The sequence below is a fragment of the Bombus pascuorum genome, chromosome 2 (genome assembly GCF_905332965.1).
Source record: "Bombus pascuorum chromosome 2, iyBomPasc1.1, whole genome shotgun sequence".
Classification (NCBI taxonomy): domain Eukaryota; kingdom Metazoa; phylum Arthropoda; class Insecta; order Hymenoptera; family Apidae; genus Bombus; species Bombus pascuorum.
The window spans coordinates 3,178,990-3,201,290 of record NC_083489.1 but is presented as its reverse complement, the minus strand read 5'-3'; the positions used below and the strand labels follow the sequence as shown (position 1 = coordinate 3,201,290).

General features: G+C 33.9%; 2 protein-coding genes and 1 long non-coding RNA gene across 4 annotated transcripts in view; 1 reads left to right on the top strand and 2 right to left on the bottom strand.

Annotated features, from left to right (window-relative positions):
- The window catches only part of LOC132916229 (uncharacterized), a 210,210-nt gene extending 208,407 nt beyond the window's left edge, over positions 1–1,803 (top strand). The window contains exon 4 of the long non-coding RNA XR_009660045.1: positions 1,614–1,803. This is a non-coding gene — a long non-coding RNA (uncharacterized LOC132916229). The remainder of the gene's footprint in view (positions 1–1,613) is intronic.
- The window catches only part of LOC132916216 (glutamate receptor 1-like), a 359,612-nt gene that overhangs the window by 80,470 nt on the left and 256,841 nt on the right, over positions 1–22,301 (bottom strand). The gene's annotated exons all lie outside the window — the stretch shown is intronic.
- Positions 1,717–18,311, bottom strand: LOC132916225 (facilitated trehalose transporter Tret1-like). The gene is made up of 5 exons (XM_060976040.1): positions 17,896–18,311; positions 5,930–6,106; positions 5,447–5,815; positions 3,343–4,145; positions 1,717–1,935 (listed from the first exon to the last, which is right to left on the bottom strand). Exons 2-5 carry the CDS (start codon positions 5,979–5,981, stop codon positions 1,786–1,788), a joined length of 1,374 nt encoding a protein of 457 aa, XP_060832023.1. The 5' UTR covers positions 5,982–6,106; positions 17,896–18,311; the 3' UTR covers positions 1,717–1,785.

Sequence of the window (22,301 nt, the reverse complement as noted above, 5' to 3'; positions counted from 1 at the left end):
AAAAGGCAAAAAGATCGTCAAAGTTCGCTAAACCGGTGGTAAAGTGTGTACACTGACCCGGGAAAATTTCGTATGACGCGGCGAACGCAAACAAATCCTCTGCGGCCCACTCTAAATAAACACGGAACGAGAAAGCTTGCTGCACTGCGTTTCGAGCACAGTTCGGTTACGCGGCACGCGCGTTTTTTAAACGGAAACTCAAATAGTTTAGCCAGGAGAGGAAAGAGAAAGAGGGAAACGTACGAGAACGCCTCGGCGTCCGTGATATCGCTGCTTAACGATTCTCTTTGCAGATAGCGAACTTCGCGATCAAACAAGTCCCACGGTCCTCTTCTAAGCTATCCCGCTTCACCCCCACTCCCAACCTCTGACGCAGTTTCGAGTGTAATTTGTCGAAATTACAGTTTGCCCTCTCCATCGTGCCTGATTCCGGGGGAATCAAGAGCACGTCGGTATTGATCACCGTCCACCCCTTCATCCCTTTTTTCCCTTCTCTTCGTCTTCGTTTTTCACCTTCCGCCACTCGCGAATTTCCATGATCACGTTCGCCACGCTGTTTACGTAATCGGTTTGCATTGTATGCGTTCTTCGTGATACTTTTAGACCACGATGGGTATTTAATCTATAGCGGGTTGTTTGAATTTTTTGGATTTTTTGGTCGGTCGAATTTTTGGCTTCCACGGGTTTTATGGGATTATACAGCTGCCGCGGTTAAAGATTTTTAAATGTAGATTTCAATAGGAACAACGCGCTGTTTCAGTGCTGTAGTTAAGTTTCTCCAAGGATTAAATGATATTTAATTGATTTTTAAAGGGATTCTTTCTGTCCCCATAAATTAAGAGAAAGACTAAGAATGATGGAAATAGTAAAACGAAATTTAAGAGTATTAACTTGTACGATGACGTTACACGTAATATATACTTGAAAATTTATGTGGTTTCGATGTAACGTATAGAACATATGACAGTGTGTTACTGTATCTTGAAGAAGTTAGTCGCAATGTATATACATACATACACACATGCATGTACACAATTCTTATTGGATATAATTTGCAGTGAGAAGTCACAAATTATATATAGAAATTATGTTTAAATATTTAATAGGAAAGATTTCATGTTGACAAAATAAATTAATAAAAATGTAGAATTTTCATGAATGAAGATTGGAATGGTGCTTATTAAAACAACTATTAATTGTATTGAAAAGTATCGGAAAGTACATTGAATATAATCAATGTATCCAATGTATAATTTATCCATAATATATCCAATACATAAAATATGCAATATACAATATTAATATATCCAATGTAATAAATATGAGGATCTAATGGAATAAATTTCGTTATTTATAACGAAACTTGCTTCTGTAGTGAATTAGACGTGTAATTGGATATCATGCGGGAAGATTTTAATTAGCAGAAAACTAGCTCTCTAATCCAAGAATACGTTGCCATTGGATGTTAATTCACAAGTTTCAAAGACGAGATTATTATACATCGAACATTGTTGAAACTCTGATTAAAGTTAGAACATCTCCAGATGAACTAATAATGGCCTTTAAATATTCAAATCTCGACTCGATTTAATATTAGACTTTTCACGTTACAGGGAAACTCTAACATCTATTCTACGTTATATCGTATATACGTATATCAAACTCATAATTCAACAAAGTAACGCTATAAAGTAAGGAAAACGAAGTATCCACTACTTTTATTTAAGAGTGTCATATATACTTTATTAAATAATTTACAAGGCTGAATCGAGTCAATAAAAATTGTCAATATTTTCTTCGTAATTCTATTTGTATTTCCTCCAAGGTCTTCCCTTCGGTCTCTGGCACGTATCGATAAATTAGTAACCATATAAGTAAAGTAATCACAGCGAACACCAATATTGGCATGTACGTCCCGTACGATTCTTGCAGCACCTACGAATAAGGCGAAATAATTATTCGAGTTTGCACGAGTCTATTACATGCACGTAAGTTATGCGGATACACGACGATGATCTTCTCTGGTATGCAATAACGAAGGAGGAAAAAGTCGTTCGAAAAATATGTTATAAATTCTTCGTCGTTTCTGCGTTCCATCGATGCGTTACGAAACGCACGTTTTTAGATTATGGAATTACAGTTCGTTACAGAAATATCATTCACGTGTTTCGTATTTGTACTAGTACAGTAAGTATAAGCGTTCACGTACTTAACACATATTTTCTTTTGAAAAAAATTATATCATTACTGCAATATAAAGTAATAAATATTTATTAATGATAGATTTATAATTAATATTTTTTCGAATAAATAATTTTTACGTACGATATATTCAATATATAACGTAGTCGAATATTTCTACGACCAACGGTATCTCTCGTTCGATAAACGTTTCAATTTTGCTATTGTGTCTGAAACACCGAAAGTGTAAAAACCGATTACTATTCGGAACAAATAGCTACTGATATGGGATTTTTCCCAATTACATATCTCGGGAACTTTGGGAAAATAAAACTAAACGAGGATAATATTTAGTTTATATTCAAGTTTCTGCCATACGCTAATAAAAAGAACCGGTAAAATAAAAATAAAGAAACTGGCTAATGTTTCGTTTGTATATAAATTTACATTCCATGATGATAAGAAGACGTTTCTACCGCGAAAATAGAGATAAAAATAAAAATGGAAGGATAATATTTAATCTACACCAATATCTTCTTCCATTCGTAACTAACAAAGATATTCTCGTCCTATTCGTAAAAAAAAAGAAAAATGAGAATTGTAAAACAATCGCAAAATAAAAATATTTTTATTCTATCGTAAAAAAAAAAAGAGAAAAGAATGATGAAGAATGATTTGATACGTACAATTATAGAGTGTATCTCGTCGAAATTGAATATCTACGTTACTTCTCCAATTATCGAAGATAGGAAAAAGTAATTAAAAGTTTATGTGGTTTCAAGAACTAAATCTGATATTCTACATTACAAGAAATAGATGCTGATATATAAAAAATGTTAATAATCTCAAAGCAGCTATTTTTAATTACCGTTACCAAGTATATTTCAAATCGTGTAAACCTTCGCTTCTTTTTTCCTTAATTTAAACGTTTTGTTTATACGTGAAATCCTATACTCCTTAAAGAAATAAGAAAAAGCATTCCGGCTCTATTTCCAAGAAAACGTTCAATTGAAGTGAAACGCCATCGTGTTCAATTAATACCGAATAATTTTATTCTCAAGACATCCCAAAGTCTTAACTGAAATCGAATTAAAAATCTGTCACCTGATCGCCGTTTCAATGATTAAGCAACGATGATTACCATATCTCTCAAATACCTACCTGATAGAATTTTACCATTGTAGTGGTAGCGATGGCGTAATAGACTGAGCAGAATATCGCGGCAGGTACCTTCACATCTATGTGAAAGATCTCGCCTACGTAGGCCAGCGGGATTGGGTTCAACGCGAGTCCGTACCCAAGCACATAAATCACAAGGAACACGCTGGGTATCCATCGTAGCTTGGAGACGTCGTGGTCGCTCGTCAGGAGCCCGAAGAAGATTCCCATCATCGTCAAGGACACCACACAGATGGGCGTCGAGATCAGCAACAGCAATCTCTTGCCGGCCATCCTCACCAGCAACACGCACACGCTTCCAGCTAATACAATTGCACATCCGGTCATCACGATGCTAACGTTCGTTGCAACCTCGAAGCCAGCTTCCTCGAATATGAACGATTGATAAGCGAGCAAAGGAGCTGCCCCCGTTAACGTCAACGCGCTCATGACAATCACAGCGATACGAAAAGCACGACGATTCTCACGCCTAGTGAACATCTCCCGCAATGATCTTCCCAACGTTCTATCGGGGCTGTGATCCTCGGTCGCTACGATCCGTTTGATTTCTTCCAGTTCCTCCATGACGTCGTCCTTTCCTAACGCCCATTTCAACGTCCTCTCCGCGGATATTAGTTTGTTCTTCTTCGTGAGGAACACGGAGCTTTCCGGTAACCAGACAAACGTCAAGAGGAATATTAAGGGTATCGAGACCGAGATCATGGACATCGTGAAACGAGACACCCATAAGCCGATCGCGTACGCTAGCATCATCCCCGTGTTTAGAAGCACAGCCATCAGAGTACCTGGACGACAAGTTTGCTTATCTTTTGGATCATCTAAGAGATCGGTTTATTTTATGCGATTCGGACAGTGTTAAGGGATTTGAGAGATTAATCGTGGTTACATCGTTGACTTTAGGTTTAGATTTTAGAAACAGGAATGGTAGTTCTTTGGAAGGGAAAATTTTTGATTAATTGTATAAAAGATTGCTTTCTTTTTGGTTAACCGTACGATCAATGGTTTAAGAATTCTGTGCTAGCGATCATCGTGTAACGCGATGTTTTTACGGGTTCTATGAAATTCTCTTTTTTCGCTATTCTTAGGAATATTTAGCGTTATTGGTAAGGTTAACGGACAGTACAGAACCGAAAACAGAATTTTGTATTGTTGATAACAAATAGTCATTAGTAATACATGTATATTATTGCTATAGTAGTGCTTGTGTAATAATATTTGTATAACACGGCCCTTAATAACGCGAGACCAATTAACCTTGTTATTCGAAGTTTGCCTATGCTAATATATTAAAGTTCTACGTAAACTTGAATACATTATACATTGAAAAGAAGTTTTGAAATTTTATAACGATATTCCTGAACATCAAACCAAAGGAATAAGGAGTGAATTGAATGTGATAAAAATAAAAGTATATATTATAAAATATAGTCTGTAATTTCATTGAAAATAATGTTAAGGAAGACGTAATTCACCGTAAAATATTTATGACGTACAGTTCAGATCTTTCGTTGTATTTAAATTAATAATATAAATAAAATAATAATAAATAAATAATAATAATAAAATAATAATAATTTTTCTGATGTAATTTTTTCATACCAATGGTAGATTGTTTCAACGTAACAACCGATTTAGTCAAGATTCGATATTGATATTGCGACATTTCATATTCAACAACTTAATGGAAGAATAATCGTAGATAAGCAATAAAAGATAGAAAGTAAAATAGGTTGCAAGATACATATGAAACGATTTCAAAAATTTCTAAACTTTTTCACAATTTGATAGTTAAATATTCATAAGGTATCGTTTCGACGCTTGAAACCAGACGAATGCGATATAACAGGTGTTTGCAGGTTTATCATCAACCGTTTTGTTATAATAGCAGTTATAAGATAGAAGATTGTCCAAGTAATGAATCAACATTTTCTGTCATAAATATAGCAACGGCTAGCTTGAATTAAAATTACACCATGATTCGTGCGATTTTCAATGAAATTATAGACGTCGGACATTTCGATAAAAATTCGACTATTACGTCTGTAACTATATAAGTAAAAAATAAAAAAATAAAAATTAGTACTACCTAACGGTCCACGAGTCTTTTTGCTGCTAACTTCGCCCAAGTACATAGGCATCACAGCGTACGTTATTCCACATCCAATGCCAGCAAGTATTCTACCAAAGTAAAGCTGTTGAACGGTAGCTGCCAAGCCGATTAAAATCCAGCTGGCAATCTTTGGTATCGTGGCGAATAGTAGCGTTCCTTTGCGACCGATCCTGTCCATCAAAAGAAACGGCACGACTGAGCCGAGACCAACACCGACGTACATCAAATTCACTATCCAAACCACTTTGTCGCTGGACACTTTCAAAGGATCGTCCTGGTCGAATTTTGGTATAATAGGAGTGCTCCATCCTTCGTTCAATCCACTATCGATGATCAGAAGGTTGCCTATGCGACGATGAATAATTTGAAAATATTCGGCCGCTTCTTTTTTCAATCGATTTTCCTATTCAGGTCAATGATTTACGATGCTGGTTTGATTTTTGATCAAGTACTACTTACAAACGATTCCAATAAACATCTGTCGTAATATTCCACGCTCCATGGTTGTCATTGAGCCTTCAGATTTTATAGTCGGACGGTTTGAAAGTTGAAGAACGAGAGAATTATTGGAGTAGATACTCGTGTGTGAGTTGTGGAGTCTGTTTCATTGGTTTGCGAGGTAAATATGCTGTGGAACTTTTCAAATTAATTTATGTTAGGATAGAGATTAGTTAAAATCTTTGATTAAATACATTTCTTTAAATCCGTGCTTAGAAGTCGATATCGTAATAGTAAGTTATCAGTAAACATTTTAAGCTTCTGAAAAACTATATTCGTTTCTATAGACTTATTATAATATTATTGTTACTATATAGTAAGTTATCAGTAAAAATTTAAAGCTTCTAAAAAACTATATTCGTTTATATAGACTCCTGAATTATTATAATATTATTGTTACTATAAGAATTCTAATAAAGAATTCAATATCTCTCTTAGCGGGCAAATATTGAAATATTTGAGATATTTAGATAAGAAAATGGGTTTCATTGTGATTCAAACAATGAGTATAATTGGGGGCGGAAAATGATCTCAAGCATTCCTAAGGGATTGATGATAGTTTCAGGACCAGAAGTCTTGTAGAAAAATATGTCCTTATAGAATCCCACTATGCCAGCAATTTTATGTTGAAAAGCAAGAATAAGTGAGCATACTCAGTTAATCCATAGATAGAGAAAGATAGAGTCATTCGATTATTATATTAATATTTCCAATATTATATTAGTTCTCAATTTTTTCAAACACGATACAAAAAGATTTTAAATAATTAAGGTTACCGTAACGATCGAACTTTAACAAGGTTAGTTTCAAAAAGATTACGAAAGCAATTACACTTCAGATTCAAAGTTAAATTGGTTCTCAAAAATTATTTTCATATTAAGGTCTTCGAATTTATGCTTGTAGAATATTCAGTGGCTTAGAAATAGCCTTGTAGCTTGAATATTCAGCCCTAAAATCAAAACGATCGACGTTATCTACCATTTCGATATCTTAACACTTTCATACGAGTTTATCTCGGTTATTAGCGATTATAATGGCGTACAATTTGCAAAAAGATTATCGCAAGACATCACAAAATAGACGCATGTCGAGATGTTAAAAAAATATAATAATATTTAAAGAAAAAGGAAATAGAATTCCGCAGAAAGATTAAGCTTTTACACAACAAATCACGTAGCGATCCAAATCGCATTAACGTGACAATGTTAAAATTTGTTGCCAAAAGATTTCCTTCCTTTCTGTATTTTCTACAACTTCGACCAATATTATTCAATTGGAAATCGTTTTCAAACGGCTGATCCGGCCAAGTTCTGTCATACGAGGAAATCTTGGTCCTCCGTGGAACGCGGTGAACAGTCGTAAACAGGTAGTACGTGTCGGAGCAGCGCGGCGATTCCGGTTTAGCTTGGCGCAGAGATAACGGAAATAAAGCCAACTAAGATACTAACAGGATCCCGTGATACGTATCCCGTAGCCAGGGCTGCAATAAGGCCGCGCTTGCGAGCATGGAAACGGCTTTGCACGCTTGTCCTCCCCCCGTTTCGAGCCAGTTGTTTTCGCTTTGTAACCTTCGATCCTCTGTTACGAGTCGACGCTTTATGGCCGACGTGCCATTAGGACAGGGGAAACGCGGTTCTCACCCTAAATCCTTCACGACTCGAATTTATCACCGCTGCTGCTTATTTTCTCGGTTTACTTTTCATTTACGTACTTTTACCGTGTTAATTCGATTAATCATTATCGTCTCGATTCAATTAAGAAGGGACGTAATTCGGACAAGAAGGGAACGAGAGAAATTGTGTTCTTTTAGGGACATATTTGGAAGAATTTACGAGCTTTGGCGTGATTAACGCAAAATAAGAATTTCTAAGTTTCAATATAATCGATTATTTAGTGTAGTAACGATAATATCTACTGTAAAAATAACGAATGCTTCTGTACAATGTTTTTGAACGATGAGAAATAATACGGGAATTAATTTGTGAAGAAACGAGTCTCGGTGTAATAGACGCGATATGTACGATACAGTGCATTATTTAAAGATAAATTAAAGTCTGTAAATAATATCTGCGAGCGATGAATATTCCAAATAGTGCAAGAAGTAATTTGTAAAACCTGTAAGGACGAAAGAAGTCGCATTTGTACATTTTTTAAAAGAGTAAAAATTCTATCACTGTAATATTGTCGAAACGAATGAAACTGTGAACAATAACTATTCGATACGGTTTAGAAGAATTTTGAGACATCAAACATTTGACACGTCGTTGCAAATATAGAAAGATTTATACATACTTGTTAACTCTAATCAAATATTATTTGTGTTCGAGTCTAATAATGATCCATATTTAAAACACTTAATCCACAGGATGTTGGATGATACGTAATAGTAGTAGCGTTATCACAAACTCGAGTAGTACTCCACGATGTTTAACGCGTTGACATTCGTCAGGATTTATGTTCATCTCGTCAATGTAACTTCGAGATAACTGTATTATGCGTTTACGACTTCAAATAACTTGATATAACTGCGTTATTTAATCTCATCTCGGAAGCTGTTATGCGACAAAAGCATGCAATAAAGACGAGCTTCTCTCTCAAGCTGACGTTCTTGCATACAACACCATCATTACGTGCCACGTGACTTTATACGACATTATCTTTACACACTGTGTCAGCGACGATTATCGTTGTACGTACAAGTATGTACGTCGATAACTTATCACTTTTGTAAATGCGGTAAGATAATGAAAAAGAAAATCGTGCTGTCATATCGCAAACAGTTTTTATCCTGTAATTTTTTCATTTACCTCGACAGTTCGACCACGGTTGCACACAAAATTCGCATAAAATTCACTTACGCCCGCACGCTAGGCGCGTTTTGAAACTCCGTTACGTTGTAGACTGGGGCTTTATGACCGACGTTACGCTACATCTGTTATCAAGGGATGAAAACTAAATGAGTTGAGTCGTTTAATACGTTCAGCGCCTAGGCGTAAATCCGAGTTGGCACGTACTTTTAGATTATGTGATTACGCGTATTATGTGTAACACCGATTTACACGTAAGATTTAAATCAAAAAGTTATAATAATTCATAATTTTCGGATATAGAAGCAGTTGTTGCGCATGAAATTTATTTCTTTTGTTGGTTTATGTTGATTTATTCCTAATGTTGGTTCTTAATATTCAGACACTATAGTGTGTGGAATATTATTATTGTATTGTTGTATACATTTATTTCTAATAATTAACTAGTTGATTATTTTTTAAATATATTAAACAACATCGCTAACATTCATCCCTGTCGATGATCATTCCTATTGGTCAATAATACAATCATTTTACTATTATCAACATGATCGTCGATTCCTCGTGTTTCAGACGCATTCGATATTCTGAATAATATTCTGAATTTATTTCGATATTGCATTTCAATTACTGGGCCGAAAAGGAAACTTTGTTACGCTTTTGCTTGTACGTTCACAAACATTTTCTTCGATATAAATCTTGGATCCGTCCATTTGTCATTTCTTTTGCTTGATAACTCAATCTCGTCGTTGTTTATTCTATTATTCCGTTTGTTATTATTATCACGTGAATTCTGTCCATTATCATTGTCGCACAATTAAATCATAATTGCGATAATTATGGCGCGCCGCTGCGTCCGAGCGTCGTTCACTTATCGGTGAATTTCCATGGTGAGGGGATTACTGCACTTTCATCGCGTATGGAAGAGCAATAATCCATTTATTTTTCAAAACATATCCTGGTTCTCAATAAACTTTCCTTCTCTTCTTCTTATTTATTTATTTGGATCTTTATTTTTAATTATATAATAAGTATGCGCATAATATGCCAGAATGCGTAAAATATTGAAATGAAATTATTATAATGTTTATCAGGTGAAACAAATTACTGGCATGATTCCATACTTGTTCTTAATATTAATAAAAATATGAAGCTGCATAATAACGCACAGTTCATTAATTACTATGAATCGAAGGATTTTACAAAATCGTATCAACTTAGAACTGATAAATTACGCTTTTTATTTCGTTTTATTTTTAACGATTTCCGAGGAGATGTGAAAATTCAGAGGATTATGATAAAAGACCGATATTTAATTGGACCTACGACGCGTTTCTTGCTTACAGCTGAACAAAGGGCGCACGAAAAAAAAAATCTAATTATGATAATAAGCGCATTGACGCGTCATCGTTACGCAATTTTTATAGAAAACGGATATAATTATACCGATTCGTAATACCGATAATGTATCTTCCTGTTGTTGCATAATGGCAAACTGTTAGCAATGTGAGTTTGAGCAGATGATCTAGACGGTGTTTTCCAAGAATCTTGTTATAGTATCTATCCTTCGCTGTTACATAAACTGTAATAGAGTTTTCAAAATATGAAAATTTATTATTTGTAAACATCGCGTTTTTAATTTACTTCAGTAAGATTTACTATTAACTTTTTCTAAGAGTTCTAAAAGAATTAAACAATTCTATATGAATTTTTTCCACCTTACGAATGTTGATATTCAGTAAATATAATCTATTCCTTCATACTATTTACACATAGGTAATATGTATGTATATTTGTGGGAAAAATTCCATTTTTACGATTTATGAACCTATAATTAAAGTCTGCAATCATTTTCTTTAATCGAGATGCGTTTAAATCTGAATTCTTCTTCAAATAGGATAAACGAGTGTCTTTTATCATTGTAATTGCTGTCGACATTGTTCATAGTGTATATTCATTTATGCGCATGTATAAAAGGGTTCCACGAAAATTGGTTTCTACTCTTGTTCGTATAATATAGGAATGATTAAATGCTCTCTGTGTCCTCTCTCTCTTTTCCAACTATTTATACACAACAGATTTCTTCCATTTACTTGTAACTTCAGAAGGTCAGATGCTCCAGAAGAACCGGAATCAAACTGAGCTGACATACAATTATACATACAGAGATGTAGCGAGAGTCAAAAATGTGAATAACAAAAATATTTTTTAACATGATTTTATATACACACACAACAAAAATATATACATATGTTACGTAAATTAAAAGTTCATTAGGGAAGCATAAAGTATGCAGTAATAGAAATTAATAGGAAAGAACATAGGTAAGAGTCTGTAAGTAAATGAATATCATGGAAACTTCATTTCTATAAGATGTATACTCACTTTTTCTCATTGCATATGTACAGTACAATAGTCGTATGCACAGAATGTACAATTTATTATGTTTATACAACTATTTCTTTGACACATTTGTTCACACAGTAGCGTTGGAAAGATATGAAAATATAAAAAAATCGATTGGACAGATATAAAGTATGTAGAAATACAAATTAATAGTAAAAAAGGCATAAGTAAGAACAGGTAAATTAATATTATACAAATCACATTTTTGTACTTTGACTCTCACTCTGTGTATAGTATAAATGTACAGAATATATATATTTATGTATATTTATATTAAATTTATATAGTTATTTTTCTCGAAATATTCGTTCACACAGTAGCGTTGGAAAGATATGAAGATGTAAAAGAATCGATTGAACAGATATAAAGTATGCAGGAATACAAATTAATAGTAAAATAGACATAAGTAAGAACAGGTAAATTAATATTATACAAATCACATTTTTGTACTTTGACTCTCACTCTGTGTATAGTATAAATGTATAGAATATATACATTTATGTATATTTATATTACATTTATATAGTTATTTTTCTCGAAATATTCGTTCACACAGTAGCGTTGGAAGGATATGAAAATATAAAAGAATCGATTGGACAGATATAAAGTATGTAGAAATACAAATTAATAGTAAAAAAGGCATAAGTAAGAACAGGTAAATTAATATTATCAAATCACATTTTTGTACTTTGACTCTCTCTTTGTGTATAGTATAAATATACAGAATATATATATTTATGTATATTTATATTACATTTATATAGTTATCTTTTCTCGAAATATTTGTTCAAACATCTATACGATACAATACTTGATACTAAAATAAGGAGAAGCGAATATACTCAGTTAACAGTTACAACAGTTGCAGTGCTGTAGATTAATCTCGATATTTTAGGAACGATTCGCATAAGCACAGATAATCCGCGTTTTATCCTCCGCATTTCACAAAATAACCTATACTTTTTTTCCTGCCAGTAGGAATCTCCGTTCCTCTTTGCCGCTGGAAAAATGCAATCCTGAAAGATTGTATTTTTCCGAGGAAGTTTCTACCATCGTCGTAGCTCCTATATAATTTACGACGCTGTTTTTCCAACGACGAATATTTAGCGCACGAGAGAAAATTCAGCGCAGACGAATACACGAATTATTATCCAGAGTTATCTGGTGTTCTTCGCGTGTAGAAAAGTGTGTACAGCTGTCGATTAATAAATCGAATAATCGAAAACGAAGTTACATCCGAGCATCGGATGTATCTTGCGTTTTCGTTGTCGGTCCTGAGTAATTTTCATTCGCACGTTTCACCAACAATGAACTCTCTCGAGTCTGGCTTCCCTTTCGCTTTTCATCGCCGTTGAAAACCATAAACCATAAGCGTTGGAAATTCGATGCTATAAGTCAGTCGAGTCTCAACTATTTCGATCAGGCGTTTTGTGAATGAAACATATGCTTGTGTACGTGACGAATGAAGTGTTTCAGAGTTCTTTTCGTATTTTGTAATCTATAACACACTACTGTGTACTGCATACCACTACGTGTATGTTGGAATCGAAGAAAAAAATCGGAAATGGATACAACGTACGAAGTCTGTATTCGTATTTATCTACCTTTAATTTAAGTTCTCTTATTGAACATTATTTTTGATTAATTTAAAAAATTATCGCTGAATCCATTTCCAAAATTGCAGGCTATATATATGTACGTTAAAATTATTTTGTTCGTGTAAGTACATAAATCTATCGTGTCCTTAAATTGCTAATATACGCGTAGATATATGAATTTCAATCATAATTTTTCAAAATATAACCAACAATTGTATCGATGACTATAATACACGGTCAGATATTTTATTTATTATTTTCAATTAATTAATACCATGTATATTGGGTATCTTGAATAGCTTTATGATTAGAAGAAAATTTTCTATGAAAGCTTGAGCAAACGAAATTTTGTAATCTTTCTTGTGTTTCTTTTTTAGCTTTATTATTAACAAATTTTATTATACCCTACCAGTAAATTAAAAGAAGAATTGTGCATCAAGTGGACTAAAATTACGCGTACAGCAATAAGCAATAAATCAATGGTATATTTACGAAACGAAGATGAAGCTTATTAAATTTTTGTATTATAATGGAAACTAAATTATACCGTTCTAAAAATTAAATTATATTATACTTTTCTAGAATTCTAAATTATACTATTTCTAAAATCATATTAGGAATTTATCTTAATGAAAATTTTCCTTTAAAGTTAATAAGCATTGGATGAGTTATGGACGAAGCTATAAATGGGAAGAAATATTATTACTACAAGAGGAAAAATCTGATGTATCTACTAGTTTATGATATATACCTATTATGGTTATGAAATATGGTAAGAAACTTCGTCGGCGATTTATTTAAAATATCATGTTCCATTTTCCGAACGTTCCAAGTAAATTGTTTCCACGTACATGAAACCTACGTGTATCTTGTTATGGAAGCAAACTTTCCGTTGAGTATGGTATGGATACATGGGGAAATTTGATACGGTATGCAAACCTTAAATTACCTTCGTTATTCGTTCATTCGTTATGTGGATTTCCGCGGAGTTCGTCGCGTGTAAAAGCGCGGTTCAATTCTGGAAAACATGATCACCGTGATATTTACGACCATTCCTTTATTACCTCTATGGTGGATTATGTTACGAGAGATTCTCTTCTATGATATATTCAACGATCTTCAGCTCTTGTAATTTAATATCACTGATTTTACATAAATTTAATTATATTAGATACAGAATTTTACAAAGTATTGAATTTCGTAACAATTTAAAAATAAGATTGAAGGCATTTTAAACAAGATATGTATTCATAGAGGTAGTTGTAATAAAGAAGAAAAAGATAATAGAAGATCCTTAAAGTGAAAATTACTAAAGGAATAAAGAAGATGAGGTTTCTTTGAAACAGTTCAATTTATTCAACAAGATAAATTCTGAGACAAGTTTAAAGGCATCTTAATTAAAAAACATACTTCTTCGAAAGCTATTTTGAATACAAAGAACAACAAAACGATAAGGATATTGTCGCCAATAATAATAATAACTAAAAGATCTCACTAGGTCTTTATCGCAAGGTTTAATAATCGAATTAAGTTACCAGAAAGGAACACGTCGTTTAACCTACATAAACGTGAAAAAATGTGCAATGATTGATTGGAAAACCACAGGGAATTAACGACAAAGATGAAAGCAACGCGGTTACCATTTCGCGGTGTTGTGACGAGTAATCACGAAATCGCAATTAGTTAAATGTAACCGGGATTTGCGGTTCCAATTACGTCACTGTAATCAGTGTAACGATAACTCGTCGATCGAGAGTGATCGCGACAAGTTGGATTTCGTCGATAACAAAAATGCTGATTCGCAACGGTATAAATAACGAAGTTCGATTACCGATGATAAGATTGCTGACAACCATAGTCGCTGTCTATTATTCGACGTCCAAGTATCTACCATTCCATCTTGGTATTTCAGTAGCTTCTTTTTACGGTTGTCGATTTCGTAAAATCACTCGACTGAAAACAATAGGTGAAACTCAATGATTTCGATAATGAAACGTTCAGAATTTCTGCATTGTCACATAACACATTTGTATTCTCCTCGATTGCTGAAATCTAATTTCATCGATAGGATAAATTACTTGCGTCGATGGTACGACGAGCAACAACGCCACACTGGTGTGCCATGTAAGTTAGTGCACAATTTTTCGAGTGTCTATTGTCCTCAACTTTTTACTTTTCAAACATTCAAAATCATCAAATTTCCCATATTTTGTTGATTCTTTACGTAAAAGTCTTTATAGCATTTATTTCCTCGAATTTTATTATTCTTGAAAAATGAATCTCGAACAAAATCTTGCGTTGCACTATTATTTGTGCAATGTTTGGGACATTTCCTAGATCTACTTTCCTAGGTTTATTTTGTAAAAATAAACAAATGTTTTCTGTTTTGATTTTTGACAAAAATATACAGGCAAGTGGGACATAATGGAACGCTTAGGTAATTTTGGTTTGTAATAATAAGAAATCGAAAGGCGATAAAAGCATAGGGTTTTAATAGGAGCTTTAAGTAGATTTTAGATTATTAAAAAAATAAAATAACATTTAGGAAAGTCTAGAAATATTCGCTTCGTTCAAGTGGTAGATTTAAAACTGCAAAATCTTTATTCTTAAGAATTCAAAATTATTTATTTATATAATATATGTCAATATATATGTTTTAGTTTTATTATTTCATGAACAAAGATCACAAATAAATACGTCATCTTCTTACTCAGCGCGGGTGCAATGAATCGTGTAAATTTTCTGGGAAACTAGGACAGCAATTACAATTTTATTTCACGATCTACTAATTGCAAGAAAGAATAATAATTGCCAGGAAACATTTCTAATCTCTCCTATAGATATATGTATAGACATTGTACCTCACTTATCTCACGTACTACCAAAATGTTTCCTTTTTGTCTCAGACGAGGGAACTTAATAAACATTTAATAGTTACGCTTCAACGTGATATAAAGAACCAGATAAAACGACAAAATACAACGTAAGGAGTATAGAATTCAATGTTGTACCTATTGTTCTAAATTTTCAAAATACAAGCTTTAAAAGATGGTAGAGAAACCAACACAAAATCGAAATTTCCACACCAAAAATTTGTCCGAGTCTGTCAGTTAAGAAATAACGTGTGCACTGGTCGATGGTCGATCACGAACTATTGTGAGGACGTTCAGTCTCATGTCATACGACAACAATTCGTTCGTATCTCCTATCTAAGAGAAACATTGACGTTCAATTTTATTCATCTGCTCCGTTACACCTTATTTTCCCATATAACGTATTTTATATTTAGCATATTGTATATTTAACTGCGTTAGTTAGTCGATGTTTGTTATTCAAATGCTTTATATATCATTCGAATGAAAACACGCATAGCCTAACTATTTCATTCGAAGCTTACGTTAAAGGTTAACTATTTTCTTGTGGAATGTTAGAGAATTATCAACAGCCATTAAATTAGCGCAAGAGGCAACTGCGACATATGAATTCTTACGGTATTACCTATTTCGTCACTGTGCATATGTACAGGCAGTGACACATGGTGATAATTGCACGAGGTGTTAGTAAACCCGCATGGAGAAAAATTGTAACTAATTTTTATCACAGTTCCATTATGTATTTAAAAGCAAGTAATATCGACCTTGTTAAATTTCCTAGCACAGAATAAGACTGAGAAAATCGAAGGTCTTTGTTTGCTAAGAGCGCAACCCAGGTGTTTATGGCTCAATGAATTACTTGATAACATTATCTGTCATTTATGCAATGGGTAAGCACGCGTACCGCTAATTGAGCTTTTACGATTGTAACAACACTGTTGACCTTTGTGAACAGACTACTAGATCGATTTTATCCTTTTGAAGCTTGGGAATTCTTTTTGCTAGAAATGTTATTTGCTAGAAGCCCGATGCTTAAAAATTCGAATTTTATTTAATTGTATAAATTGTCTATGATAGGATCAAATAATATCATTAAAATTAACAAGCATTTGGTTAAGAAAAAATAGAAATTTTCAGACATTTATTGTTTATAATAAAAATGTATTGCGCGAAATTGGAAACAAAACATGATCTGTAGACGTACTTTTACTATCAAGAAAAACAAAGGATTCTAGTTAATCGAATAATTGTTATCTTTAGAACACAGGAATTGAAAATAACAATACGTCGAATAGTTCTACTATTGTAAAGACTATGATTCATATAAGATTATGAAAGTGGTTAGTGAGATCAAGTTACAAGATATACAATCTCGATAGTAACTGAGAAAAACCAGTGAAACAAGTTAAAGTCGTAATGAGAATTATCAAGATTCAAGGTCAAGTGGGATAAATGCTCCTTTGGATACTTTCCAATTACGTCTGCACGCAGAACACTTTTTCTGTATCCGTATTTTATAATACATACAATGTATGTACACTATAACGTTATCATCGTAATAAATAGTTTCATAAAATAGATATTTAATTACGGATCACCCTGTGGCGTGGTTGTGTAAACAGAGACTCCATATATGAACTTGTAATGTTATACATATATCGTCAAAGCAATAGCACACGCTTTTATCGAACCGAATCGTCGATTTTTTTAATATACTCGAAAGTTTGTTCATGCGGAACATTTTTTGTTTATAAACTGTTTGACAATTTCCAATGGAACCATTCAACCTTGAACTTGGTTCGTTAGATTATCAATGATCGCAACAATTTTGATTACATTTGAGTTAGATCGATTAATATTAATTTGTAGTTTATATTAAATTCAGCTTATACCAATTAATTTGAATTTGTAGTTTATACTATTATATTTATTTGTTATTATAATAGTAGTCTATATCGTTATATATATTGTAGACCATATCACGTGAAACGCAGAATACATATTACAGGATACGATAGAAATTAAAATTAAAATGAAGTATTCCAATATTAATGAATATAACACAAACTGTTGCGATTCACCTGTAATCCAACGATCTCAATTAAGTGAAGTCATTATATTGTACGTACACTCTGTCTATTTGTTACAACACTATGTAAACAAGACATCTCGCGGTTAATTACGAACGTCCTATTCATACGATATTTATAAACTGCATCAAAACGTTGTAGAAATCAAGTTACCCTGTTAAAATGTGGCTAAATCCAAGGTCACTCGGGACACTTTTTCTTAGAAAGTCTGATGATTCCAAGTAAAGTTTCTCCTTTTCCATAAACTTCCTTTCACTCGAGATTCTGAAGTTTCGATTGTCGCGCACAATTTTTCGCAAAAAACTCGACCGTTTCTAATAAATACGAATGGGGAAAGAAAATTGAATAAAAAAAATTTTCTTCTTCACTTGTTGCCAATCTTGCACCTTCTTGTTCCCAATGGCTCGATGATTTCTTCCGTCAAAAAGGTGGAAGCACGCGATCGATACGCGCGCGGATCTCGGGAAGCGATCGAACGCCGTCGACGCGAGTCAGCGTCGATCTCATTCTCGAAGACGACGAAGGAGGAAACTGAACTCGACAACGATACGTAGACGCCTAGACACGTAAAACTCACAGCTCGATTTTGTTCCAATCCCACTCTCGTCCGCTTTTATAAACTGTGACGACACGCTCCAACGCTGCTAATTATTTTCCTGTTCTTTCTCGCAACATAAACGTAAAAGGCATACTTAGACTTGACATTTTGGATACGCGTCGCGGCTAATTAATAGAGAAGATTGTTTTCGTCTGTCTTGTTTCTTACAACGTATCGCTTTTTATAATACGTTTTTCATTAACTGGACGAAACAATAACATACTTTGTTTACGTTGATACGTTTGTGATTTCTCCTGTTTCGACTATGTTTTTAACGTTACGCTTTGTTCTGGCGTTTCGTACCTGAAATTTCCTGCCCTGAAGAAACATCAAAATAAAAGTGATCGAAATCCGGAAAAACACGAATACGTCATCCGACAGACATGGAGAAAGTTTAAAATGTAAAATTTGTTTAATTGTAATGTTGGCTTTACACGACAGTAATTAAAATTTATTTAATTATAACGTTGAGTTTACGCGTGTTATTGTATTATTAGATCCTCAATGGGTTAAAGAATCGTCTTTTCTGATTGTGAGTCGATCACGGCGAAAGTTGAAATCGATCAGGATTGAAGAGCGCAACGAGAAAGAAGGAACCGAGGTAAACCATAAAGTTCGCGGTTTCACGAGGATTTTCCTCGTTGGTTGATTTAAAAGAAAAGTCGTTTTCCACCCGAGAGCCCCGCGGTCAGTTCCATGGACTTGGCCTGCATCGTTCTTCCTCCCGTGAGTTTAATTGCGAGTAATGCGGGTGCCGATCGCATGGAAATAGAGATAAAGACCGATTATTCGAAATCGGGAATTCCCTGGGAATTCTTGCGTTCGTTTGTTTATCCTGAATAGAAACACTTTTGTAATTATAATTAGTCTACTGAATATTGAAAGTTGAGATCTCGGAATTAATACTTGGAATTCCACACGTGTACATCCGGTAATCCGATATGAAGAAGTTTGTAAATGTAGAAGCTGCGTGGAATGATTTGCGGATGCAGTGAATCGTCGAGCGACGAGTGCTTCAACATCGACAGTGAGTGAAAGAAAACGAAATAGCGAGTCCCATGAATACGCGTGAATAGCGTGAAAATTTAGGCTTATGACGACACGTGTAAAATATTTGAGATTGCAGTAGAAAAAATTGTATAATATGTGACATCGGTATGATGTGTATCATCAAACAGTTATCGTAGAATCATCGTGGAATGTCGTGAGACAGATACCAGAGAAACGTAGGAGAATCGTCAGTGGATCTTTAGCAAGTGGTAGAATCGTTAATGAGTCGTTGCAGAGTGATTGCAGGATCGTCAAAAAATTGTTGAATGAATTTATAGAAAAATATAATATATACGTAAATTTTAACAAGTATAGCCAGCGATGTACTATAACATGTAATATAATGTATATGTTTATTTCACTTGATCTACATATATTTACAATAAATATAACTCGTATTAACGAAGAAAATGGCTAATAACAAGCAAAAAGGACCGATTTAAAATTATTGAACCAGCTTTTACGCTATTGATTCAATGCTGCAGCCAATTAACCAGATACCCAGAGATTTTGAGGCTTACTATCCCTGTATAGGATTATTCCAAACGTAAACCTCATGCGACAATTCATTTCCCCAAATTTATCGAACCGCAATAAAACGCTCTAAAGGAAGAAATTCGATAATATCCGATCCATTCGAATCTCGCACGACGTTACGCATAACGATGTTTCTAATTGATCCAATTGAACACACGCTCTCGCACGTTTTCATTAAAAATATCGAGGCATTGTTAAACAAACGATTCCGTTCGAGCAAAAGTTATTAAAGGTCGAACACCCGTGCAATTTCACTATTGATATAAAATGGGAAATACGAACATCAAATATGGGAATCGTTGTTACATGTTTTGCCCGTGTGGATTGATTTCCTCTCGTTTCCGTTGCACTTCTATTACGTATTTCCAACGATATGATAGTCAAACAACTGGCCAGCCTCGCTGTTATTTTAATTGAATTAATATTCCCATTATGATCGAATCAAAACGCACATCATTCATTTCCGGCTATTATTTAACGCGCTTCTGCATTCAGGAAAAAAAATATTTACACAAATTTTGCATGTAATTATACCGGAATGATACAATGAAGCAGTAGGAGAAATAAACTTTTATTCGAATCGCGTATTTGCTGTGGCAAATACGAAACACGTGTTTTTTCGTGTTTCTCCGTTTCGTTCGATGGAAATGCACACTTCTCTTCTGTTCACGGATGATGAAAAACCGTATTGATATCGATCTGAACGACTCTGTCGAAATAATCAGTCCAACAGATATTTAAACTCACTGTTTAATCCCGACAGATCAATGCCATTTGCCAGGCGCAATAAAAATTTCAGGGTATTAGTTTACGAAATTTGTACAGCACACGGAGCACGAAGTATTTTTACATGGATCGCGAACGCTGTTTGTACTCTTTCTGATCCTTTCCAAACACGTTCCTTCGTCTTGAACAAAGCGAAGAGAAAAAGCGGACCGAGCGTAACCAAGGGTTCTCTAACTCGATGGCCTTGAACGCACCAATTCCTGACGGTTAGACCACGTCAGAAACGAGTTTCGCAAATTAACAAACGTTCGAAACTTGCCGAAACCAGAAGAAATGAGAAATTTCTTACGACGTGTTTTCGATAACTGAGTTACAAGGAAATGTTTGGGATTTTTTGAATCGACGACTACGATGAGATCTTTAAGTCGAAGAGACTTGCAACGGTATCGTAACCTTTAAAAAATTTGGTGATACAAGGATGATACCTGTGAACATGAAAAGGAATGGGAAGCCTCGCCGAGTCAGTAGGCGGTTCCAATAAGAAAAAGCGAAACTCGTGACGCTAAACTGACTAAGCAGAAATGCATTTCCAAACACTCTGAGACAGCCTTTGAGATGTGGTACTATTGCTTTGCCAGGGTGAATGGACATCTAAGTGGTATGTTTGACAATTGCGATAGCTGTAAAGAAATTTGTATAAATCGAGTTGTGGTTGTAGTGGAGATGAATGTTGATAGATATGTCCGGGGAATTCCTCTGTGATAAATTAATAAACGCATTTTGTGCGAATTGAGAATTCTGCGAAAAAGATTTCTTTCGACCAGATGAGAATTTTGAAGGAAAGATTTTGTTTATTAAAAATTTTTTTAGTTGCGAGTTATAAGGAATAGATTTTATCCTTCAAAGAATTTCTTTCAGAACCTGGGAATTATAAGAAAAAGAAATAAGGAAAAGAAATTGCAAGAAATTCTACGAACTAATTAGGAATTTTGCGATAAGGAATATTTTTAAACGTTTCCTGTCTACGTTAAATGTAAATGATTCATTGAAATGTTTTATCCAATTTTATATTATTATCTAATAAACGTGGAATATTTTAAACAATTGTTCAATATTAGCGTATACGACGTGCTGGAGTCAGGTATCCGTGATAGGAATAAGTCACAGGTTTGCACGGAATAAAATAAACGTGTAAATCAGTTTGATTGAGCAAGCTTGTCGTAATTGAGATTGTGGATATTATTAAACACTCGATTAGATCGATTTATCGATTGTTGCATTGCATGTACTTAGATATATGCATATTAGTATCTCATTTGAATGGAAAAAAATACGAAATGGGAACATTTCTGAAAGCTGTTAACTGCACGCGAGAATGTAACGATTCGCAATAATCTATGCTAATAAAACCGTTAAACATCTGAAACTGAAATTTCAACGATATTGCATAAACAATTGGTAATCCCAGTTAAATTTGATATTTTATTCCGAATAGGTCGTACTCATTAACCTGTTTTTGAAAGTTGTTCATAATTAAGCTGTATTTTCATATTTTATGGAATAACATAAACAATTAGATACTTTTGTTAAAAAGGTAAACTGGGATTATACGTGTGTACATTTTTAATTATCATACTGCATACTGTAT

What these genes read in the sequence shown, in the direction of transcription:
- LOC132916225 (XM_060976040.1), bottom strand. Translation starts at nt 5,981, where the DNA reads ATGACAACCATGGAGCGTGGAATATTACGACAGATGTTTATTGGAATC. An exon ending in GATGTTTATTGGAATCGTTT is followed by an intron (nt 5,816 to 5,929) that starts GTAAGTAGTACT and finishes ATCGTCGCATAG; the next exon opens with GCAACCTTCTGATCATCGAT. An exon ending in CAATGGTAAAATTCTATCAG is followed by an intron (nt 1,936 to 3,342) that starts GTAGGTATTTGA and finishes CCTTATTCGTAG; the next exon opens with GTGCTGCAAGAATCGTACGG.